This window comes from Pinus tabuliformis, chromosome 2_1 (genome assembly GCF_031772625.1).
Source record: "Pinus tabuliformis cultivar Carrire ecotype Pingquan chromosome 2_1, CPIR1, whole genome shotgun sequence".
Lineage (NCBI taxonomy): Eukaryota > Viridiplantae > Streptophyta > Pinopsida > Pinales > Pinaceae > Pinus > Pinus tabuliformis.
The window spans coordinates 615,819,845-615,829,153 of NC_142299.1; the positions used below are offsets into that span (position 1 = coordinate 615,819,845).

Here is a 9,309-nt window from a genome sequence, read left to right on the forward strand (position 1 = left end):
TTCTCATTGTAGGAACATCACTCTATAAAGCTTCAATATTTATAGGAATGGGGTGAAAAGAGGAGGAATATATGTAATATCATAGACAAAGGGGTAAGAGTAGTATGAATTTTGTATGGTGTAAATTTCCTATCATAAATGTTCTCATTGTAGGAACATGCATGGGCTTAAACACATGCATCCTTGAAATTAACAAACCCCAAGTAAGATTGACAATTCTATATTGTGTATTTGGTAATTTAGTTTCTTTAGATTTAGATTAAATATGAGAATCTCACTGATTTAGATTGTAAAAACAACAATTTTTTTTTTTCCAATACCTCTTTATATATATATATATATATATATATATATATATATAATTCATTTTTGCCTTAACACATATTTCAAAATACATATCAAATAAGAGTTACACTCTATATAAAAAAAATTTAATTATGTGAAAGCTCTCAAAACATGCACTAATGCTTGAACTTATTATCTAAATTAATTTTATTATCATATTTAGAAACATTAAAATTTAATATTTAAAAATAAATTTATTATAATATTTAAAAATAATTTACCAAAATTAAAATTTCTAATATTCTTTACTATTTTATAAAAATGAAATATCATCATTTAAACATTCAACACTTTCACTGAAATTAACATAAAAATTGTCATTTGTAATTCTATAATTTTTTAAATTTTAAATAAAAATTATACACATTATAATTAAATTTAAAATTATTTATAAAACACCTTAAATCATGACTCTAAAGGAATATATTATTGTTCTCTAAATGAATATATTATTCTTTTTCATATTTGTATTGAAACCACTCCATTACAAAAAATTAACACTAACTAACTTATTGTCATTTTTAAAAATCTTTTATTATATATATTTTCATATAAATCAATAATTTTTTCGCTTTCAAAATAAAATTATTATAAAATAAATATAAATAAAGAAGGCCATTTTAAAATAAACAATAAAACATAAATTTTATTTTTCCTTAGAATATATTTAAGGATAAAGTGAACATGTAACCACGATGACTAAACACATCCACTAACGAGTCCTTGGCTTTCAAGAACCCTAAACTAAACAAGGAGTTAAAACACAGTAATTATGATATGCTTGAAGACTTCATCCTTCTTCGCTTAAGAATAACCTTTTGGAAACATGGAAAACTGTTCCCAATTAGACTGCAGCTACACAGCGTAATATAAGGGATTTCCAAATTCATCCTCGATTACAGCCGGCCCTTCCTCATCCCGTCCAAGCAGCCCAGAAATGGGCGGCCCATCGTCATCCACCTCGAACAACTCGCTTACAGACGGCCCATACGCCTGAAACAGGTCGCTTAGATCTGGCCTATCGTCATCTGCCTCAGGTGCCACTGCAAGTTCTTCTGTCATGAATTGCTGACAAACTCCTAAATCCTCCAATTCAGTTGCGCTGGTAGGGAACTCCTCCACCGCCTGCTCGGGGGTGACTGGATATTTGTCGTCAAGGGATGATCCCTCTTTCAAATTCATCAAAACAATGTTCACAATTTTCTCCACAAATTCCCAATGGTCGCTGAAAAAACAAACGGGTTCATTAAAATATAGCCATTCGAATATTTCCTTTATTGATTTCAAGAATATTTCTGATTAAGTATATCAAAAAAAAAAAAATCCAACAAGGATTGATAAATTAAGCAGATTAAGTAAGAGAAAGCGAGAGATGAGTAATGCATTTACCTTTCCTTCATTTTGAATGTGAGGCCTTGAAGATCTGAGACTTTTGACAGGGCATCCTCCCATCTTTTGGTCTTTTCGGGGGGTTCTCTCCCTCTGTGTTTTACAAAGGCCGCCTTATAACATCCATTGTCAATGCGACGGAGAGCAGCAGGATCAATGTCACAGAAGACAGGAATAACCTTCCCTTTGGAGTTGATAATGAGATCCAATTCATGCAAGCACCATTTCGATTCTGCATACCCCTCCGATAACATGGCAATGTGAACAGAGGAACTTTGAATCGCTGTTTCAATTGCTAATTCGAAACGGACTCCGAAGGGAATCTCATGTTTATCGAGGAAGACGCGCAGATTGGGATCTTTAGTTTTGAGTTGATGATAAATGAAGCTGGCCAGGCTATTCTTCACGTCCGTTCCCCTGTGATTTATAAAAACGTCGTATTGCAGCGCAGGATTTTGCTTCATCATACCTACCTCCAAAATATGGAAAAAATGGACTGTGAGAGAGATCGACAGGAGCAAAGCGAAAAAATGAACGAAAATGAGCAAAGAATGAGGACGAGTGTGAGAGAGATCGAGCGATGAAGCAACGCAAAAAGATGGACAAAAATGAGCAAAGAAGCGAGGACCACCGCTAATTGGAAGTGAGGTCTTACTGGGACTCGTGTAGCTGTATGTTAAGCTGCTGCATATGATCATATTATTTTTAATTTAATGTCAGTGTACGACGGGTAAGGGATGGGAGTCATAGGAAATATCTAAGATAATAAATTTGGAATACGTTAGGTCGGACATCCTTATCAGGATTGGGGACCCACGACATTGACTTTGGAGCGGGTCCCTGCTTCAACGAAACTGCAATCTGAATAAGTTCATGCTATCTCTCAAGAATTGAGTAAATAGGAGAAAGATACTCTTGAATTATCCTAAATTACGTATTTAATGTTGAAAAATATTACAGAATATTTACTTTAAAAGTATATGATTATGGGTATTATTCAATAATTATGATTATGATTATGATTATAATTATGGGTATTATTCAATAATTTCCTTTTTCCTTCCTCGAGGCTTGAGCTGGTATTTATAATAATAATTTTTTTTAGGTTGGTTTTGTTTTTTTAAAGGCAGATGGTATATATGGAATTTCAAAAACAAAAACAGATGGCTTCAGCTTTTTCACAGGGAAATTAACTATGTCGATCATCTATTGGAGTCCTATCTTGACCAAAAATTAAAAGTTTTAATCAAGTCTAATAACGCTAAAAACACTAAAATGTCATGATGTTCCCTAACACTAACTTGATAATGCCTAGAAGCTGCTAACTGTAAATAAAAAACACTAATCATCAAACAATTCTACTGGGGCTTGGGGCTGGATCCTTTCTAGTGGATCCCTACTAGGTTCAATAGGAGATACATGGAATATGAGTCTCAATTCTGGCTAAATACCCTATCACCTGATTCATGTCAAGCTTCACCTGTTTTATGTTCTAACAGAGCAAGGGACACAGCAAGGCTAGCTTTCGATTCATGTCAAGCTTCACCTGTTTTATGTTCTGACAGAGCAAGGGACACAGCAAGGCTAGCTTTCCCTCTGTCTACAAGGGGTCTTCTGGTGCAGTCACAAATGAGATGGGAAATAAATGAGTGAGCGGGTATCATTGGTTTATTATTTGCATGTGAAAACCATCGTCGCCATCTCTTGGGCATCTCGGATGTGGGGCAAATACAAAAATAAAGGAAACCCAAAATCAAGCGTTTTAAGGTACATGTCTCGTTTGAAGGATTTTGTCCCATTTTAATCGACGTAGACCATTATTGAAGTTATAAATTTTAAAGGATTATAAATGGAGAGCAAAACTGACTTATTAAATCACGACCTTAAAAACAAAACTCCAGTTTTATAGGCTTAACCTACTCCCGTTCTCTGTTGACTGACTATCTCGAAGCTTCTTAAATGCATGTGAAAGTACGAGTAGTTGTCTATAATATGATTTTTTGAAAGTTTTTTTGGCGTGTTTTTACGGTCGAAATCCGACAGGAATTTATTGGAATCGCAAGTTTGATAGCTAGTTTCTGCACAATGAAAGCATCCCAGGGGTTTTCGAGGGTGCTGAATCCAAATATGCAGTTAAAAAACCATTTTAACTGCAAGAAATCAAGATTTAACCTCAATTTCTTCCGGCGGATTCTGTCACCAGAATCTCCAAAAAATCGCATTATAGACAACTCCAAAGTACAACACTAAAATGTAGGCATCTCAAGACCAAATTTTGGTATCTCGTGGCAGCCCACACGGGAAGTAAATCCGTCGGTCATTGCGTAATTTTCTTATTAATTGAATTAAATGAGTTGTTTTTCATGTCATTTTTTGGAAATTTTAGTGGGTTTTTCAGTTGTAATTTTTTTAAGATTTCACAGGAATTTATTGAAATCACAAGATTGATAAGTATGTTTTAGGGGTTTTCCATGGTGCTGAATCTATATATACAGTGAAAAAGCTAGTTTAAATAACACAAATCAAGATTACACCTCACTTTTTTCTGCCAAATTCCGGCACCATAAAGTAAAAAAATCGCACTAAAGACAACTCCATTAAATAAGCGCCATAAAACAGAAATGGAATAGCTTACTCTCCTAGGTTAGGTCATGTCATTTTTCACATATATATAATTGAAAGGGAAATAAAAACTAGATATTGTAATGTCATATTATGTAATGTTAAATATGTTTAGCGAACTAATTAAAATGATTAAATATTAATATTTTTAATAATTAATTAAAAATTAAAAACAAAATTAGAGACAGTTAAAATTAAAAAGTCATTCTATGTTATATAATGTAATATAATATCTGGCTAATAAGCCCATACATATTATACTGTTTTATGTGTTTATATGGACAAATACATGATCATATTTTATATATTAGTTTTTGTCTATTATTAGATTTTTATGACATATATTGGTTTTTTTAGTTTAATGAAAATTATCATTTTTTTTTCATTTGAAAAATAAATGTTATATATTATTTTTCAATTTATATGAATTTTTATTAGTTTTTTTTGAATTTTTATTAATTTTTTGTTGGATAATTAAAGTAAATTTGATTTCATCAAGTTAACAAAAATTGAAAAGTTAATTTCATTGTCATATATTTAAATATGAAAATTATATCATTTTAACGTTTTATTTTATTTATAAAAATTAATACAATTTAGATTTATCTTAACCTTACATCTATTAAATCTCTGATATATATTTTCAATTGTATTAATATGCACCATTCAAGTATTTTAAGATATTGAATATATCTATATTTTAAATAAAGAAAATTCACAATCTCATTTTAAGCATATTTTAAGTCTGAAATATCCCATAGTTAATCATTGATATCTTTGGTTTATTAATAATACATATTTAATGATAATTTTATGTATCTTTCGCATTCCTTAACATTGAATTAAAATAGAAAACAAAATGAATAGAAACATATCTTTGATTTATTAACTATATATTTTTCGTTTATTAATGATATGCATTTGAAAATAATATTTAAATATCTTTGGCATCTCTTAGCGTAGGATTAAAATAGAAAAACAAAATGGATAGAAGCTTCACTGCTAATCCAATAGAAAATAGTGTAACGTGTTACCATCTATCTGAGGCTGATCAATTCAAAAATAAAAATAAGTTAACAATTTTAATTCAAAGTTTAAAATGTGATGAGATTATAATCACAGTTTTTACTTTGGGATCTAATAGTTAAGAATATGTAACACGTTGCAGTTTAAAGAGTATATTATATTTAAATATTTAAAATCATAAGTTTGCAGTTAAAAAAATAAATTAACAAATTTAATTTAAATTTTAAAATACAATGATATTATAATTACAATTCTTGCTTAAGTAATTTAATAGTTAAGTATATATCACATGTTATTTAAAGGGGATCTTGTGTTTAATTTAATTGTGACTTTAAAATTAGATGATTATTGTTATTATTATTACATTAAACATAAATTTAAATTTGATACTTGAACATGTATATAATATTTTTATTTTGTATTAAAATATTTAATTAAATGGTCTTAAATAAATAGTAATTAGTGATGGCTAATAAATACAAATTATTAGTAGATAATGGATTTTTTTGTATCATGGTGAAATTTAGTAACTAAAATATATAATCAATGTTGCCACCAAAGATCACATAAAATTTCAGATGAGGAGACAGAGCGATGGCAGAGCCGATTACATGAGGTAACCACTCTTAATTGTAATATGATGACAAGGTCATTGCGTTGCGTATCGACAGAAGTGAGAGATTTGCCTACTTATGATGGGTTAAGTGAGGTAGATACCTTTTTGGATAAATTTGAAAGGGAGGTGCCAGAAAAAACGCTTCTAGGCCTTGGGCTAGGTATTGCATGCTACACCCACGAGGTGGTGGGGTACGCACAAGGGGAGCTTTGACGACTTGGTGAATGTAGAAGGATGATGCGCACACAATTTGGGAATCCAAGGGTGCGATTGACAAACAGATACAATGGACGAAATGATCTGTGCACGAGTCCAGCCAGGTGGATGTAGGCATATGGAAAACAACCTAAGCAGATGCATGCGAACTTTGCATTGAAAGGTATGGTCAATAAGTATGTGTTGGGGGGGAAAATCTGCAAATGGCTCTTAATGTTGGGGAGACATTACGTAGGAAGAACAATTGTGCAGAAGGTTATCCACACAGAAGCGTTCAAAAAGGTGTGCAATGCACTAAACAAGGTATGCAATATGCAGTGAAGTGATTGGGACCTGCGTGTACCCACAATATTATGGGCTTATACGACGACATGCAAGAAACTCATGGGACAGACACCTTTCCGGATTGTCTATGGAGTAGAAGCCGTAATGCCTATGGAGTACATCATGCCTAGTCTGTGGATAGCGACGCTCACAAGTATGATGGACTGTGGAGCCCTAGAGGAGAGGCTCGTGCAGTTGGAGGAGCTTGAAGAAGAACCATTTTTGGTTGGATTCCACCAATAGGTGCAAACGCAGCGCGAAAAGGCCTAGCACGATTGACATATTAAGTTGCGCACCTTCAAGGTGAATGATTTAGTGTTGTTGTATGATAGTAAGTTCGTTCAATTCCCAAGGAAGCTCAAAATGCATTGGTTGGGACCATATGTTATTGGGTGGCGCGATGCAGTTGGTAAAGTTAAATGGAGAACTATTCCCAAAAAAAGTTATGGCAGTCGTTTGAAGGCATACGCAGGTGGCCCACCCATCTGACTAGCCATAGGAAGCACAGTCTTAGTGCTCCAAGCAACTGAAAGGACGCACGGGACTATAAACTACTCTACCTGAGAGCTGCGCAATGTCAGGACTGCGCGCAGTAGTGAAGTGTCATAGGGTCTGCGACAGCAAAAGGGTAGCTAGCTATCATGTGGGTTGACTGGAAAGTGACCATTATAGTCACTATTCATGATGTGATGCTTGGTTTCAGACCAAATGGAGTGGGCGGTAGGCATTTAAGATGAACTTTATGGGCTAGATTCTTGAAAGTCTGCCACCAAGTGAGAATTAATGGACCGAAAATGGGGGGAACGGTCAAATTCAAATTCAAAAGGCGCTATAAATTGCAAAAGGCCCAAGTCATTCGAGGTTTTCCCACTCTGCAGGAGGACCCGAACATACAATGCTTAGAAACAAAGGTGCGTGAGCTGCAACATAAATATGATGAGATAAAAGGGATTGTGCAGATGGTTTCCTTTACACAAAGGCTCGCGTGGGTGTAGCAGGCAAAAGCGCTCAAGGAGCAGGTAGATGCTGCTCGACACAAAGAAGTTGTTTTGAAGGCACGCGTACAACCAGGGATTGATGAGGCATTCATCATTATAGCCTCTATTGAAACAAATCTCACACATATGCAGGGAACAGAGGAAAAGATTCAAGAAAGCAGTTCAGCTACAGTAGTTTCTTAACACTGCATCCAAGAAGCACAGTAGGCGGTCGCTCAGTGCATTGGCGACCTTGCATCAGTCCAAGCAGAGTTGGGAGGTCTTCACGCAAAGATCTCCGCACCAACAGAGTGACTTGAGGGCGAGTCACGATGTTTGTGTTGGGGGCCTATTGGGTGCGGGAACCCCCAAGGAATGTTTTGGGGCTTAGAGCCCAGATTTTGATCAGAAGTTGTAACTCCAATATAAAGACTCCTCATTTTTTGGGCACAGACCGCGTAGCTTGTAAATGAGTCATAGGGTTGTTTGCCCTTAATTTTGCAATGTAATGTCAACTGTAGATCGAGGCTCTAAGTAGTAAAAACAATGGAATCTAAGAAATCTAAGGATGAAGAGTTGAGTTGTATCTAAAAGTGTAAAGTCTAGTTTTGGGTCGTAGAGTAGGAGCAGGCTCTACAGCTGAGTGTGCAGAGGCCTAATAGTCCGCAGTTGAGTGCACGGACCCCTACAGCTAAGTGCACAGGGCGAGTCCAGTCTGTAACAGTTGGAAGCATTAATAAAGAGAGGTTTTATATCATTCCTCTGTATTTATTTCATGTTTTCTACATTGAATGTATTGGATATGAATTGCATTTCTACTTCTTATATGATGCGCGATCATATGTAACTGTGATAATTAAGTGTATGTGAGATAAAGTATTTGTTTACACGAACTTAACTAAGATTTTTAAGAAGATACGTAAGAGACACAGTGTAATTTGCAGAAATACCACAGATCACTGCGATAGCAGCGTAAAAGGATCTTAGCCCCTAGTTAGGGTTGCGCGTAGGTGATTATAACAAATTGTGAAGGTCTCGCAGGTCAGAACAGTGTGCGAAGTGACCTGAGTGAAGGTAGGCACAGTTGGACTAAATCGACCCCTCAGACATATCAAGGGTGTGGAAACTTGGTTCCAGCATCCCCCCATACTGCTTTGGGTGAGACTTCAGTCCACACTCCATGGGCTGATGCTGATAGGGCCAGTAGTGTAGGGATTTGTTTGGCTAATTAACTCTAAACCTGGGTCAAGCCCCATCAAGCCAACAACAAGTGAGTGTCGGGCCAAGTAGTCTGTGGTGGCGAAGCTAAAATCTTCGGAATCAGATGCATGTTCACATTTTAAGTCAGAACTCAATAAGGGGAATGACAAAGGGAAGCAGATTATCGATGCAGAGCCTAATGCCACCGTTGCTACCACAAAGATCCAAAAGGAGGAACCCGAAGATCCAGAGGAGGAGGAGCACCTCTTCCACTCCCAGATGTGGGTAAAGGGCTTCGCACTATAGTTCATTGTCGACAGTGGGAGCAAAAAGAACCTCATTTCGGCAGAGGTCATGAAGCAGCTAGGCTTACCGACCACAACACATCCACAACCGTACACCATCGAATGGCTTCACTAAGGACGGGATCTTCGCGTGAGCCAGCAGTGCCGCCTTCCATACAATTTCAAGCCCTTCACAGATGAGGTATTGTGTGATGTTGCTACTGTTGATGTTTGTGATGTATTATTAGGGAAACCATACTTATGGAAGCGACATGTTGTATATGAATCAAGGCCTCGTGTTGTTATTGTT

At 35.4% G+C, this 9,309-nt stretch overlaps 1 protein-coding gene across 1 annotated transcript; it reads right to left on the reverse strand.

Moving 5' to 3' along the window:
• Positions 1-1,011: 1,011 nt before the first annotated feature.
• Positions 1,012-2,363, reverse strand: LOC149202025 (toll/interleukin-1 receptor-like protein). The gene is made up of 2 exons (XM_089399886.1): positions 1,735-2,363; positions 1,012-1,570 (listed from the first exon to the last, which is right to left on the reverse strand). Exons 1-2 carry the CDS (start codon positions 2,199-2,201, stop codon positions 1,201-1,203), a joined length of 837 nt encoding a protein of 278 aa, XP_089256012.1. The 5' UTR covers positions 2,202-2,363; the 3' UTR covers positions 1,012-1,200.
• Between the last annotated feature and the right edge of the window lie 6,946 nt (positions 2,364-9,309).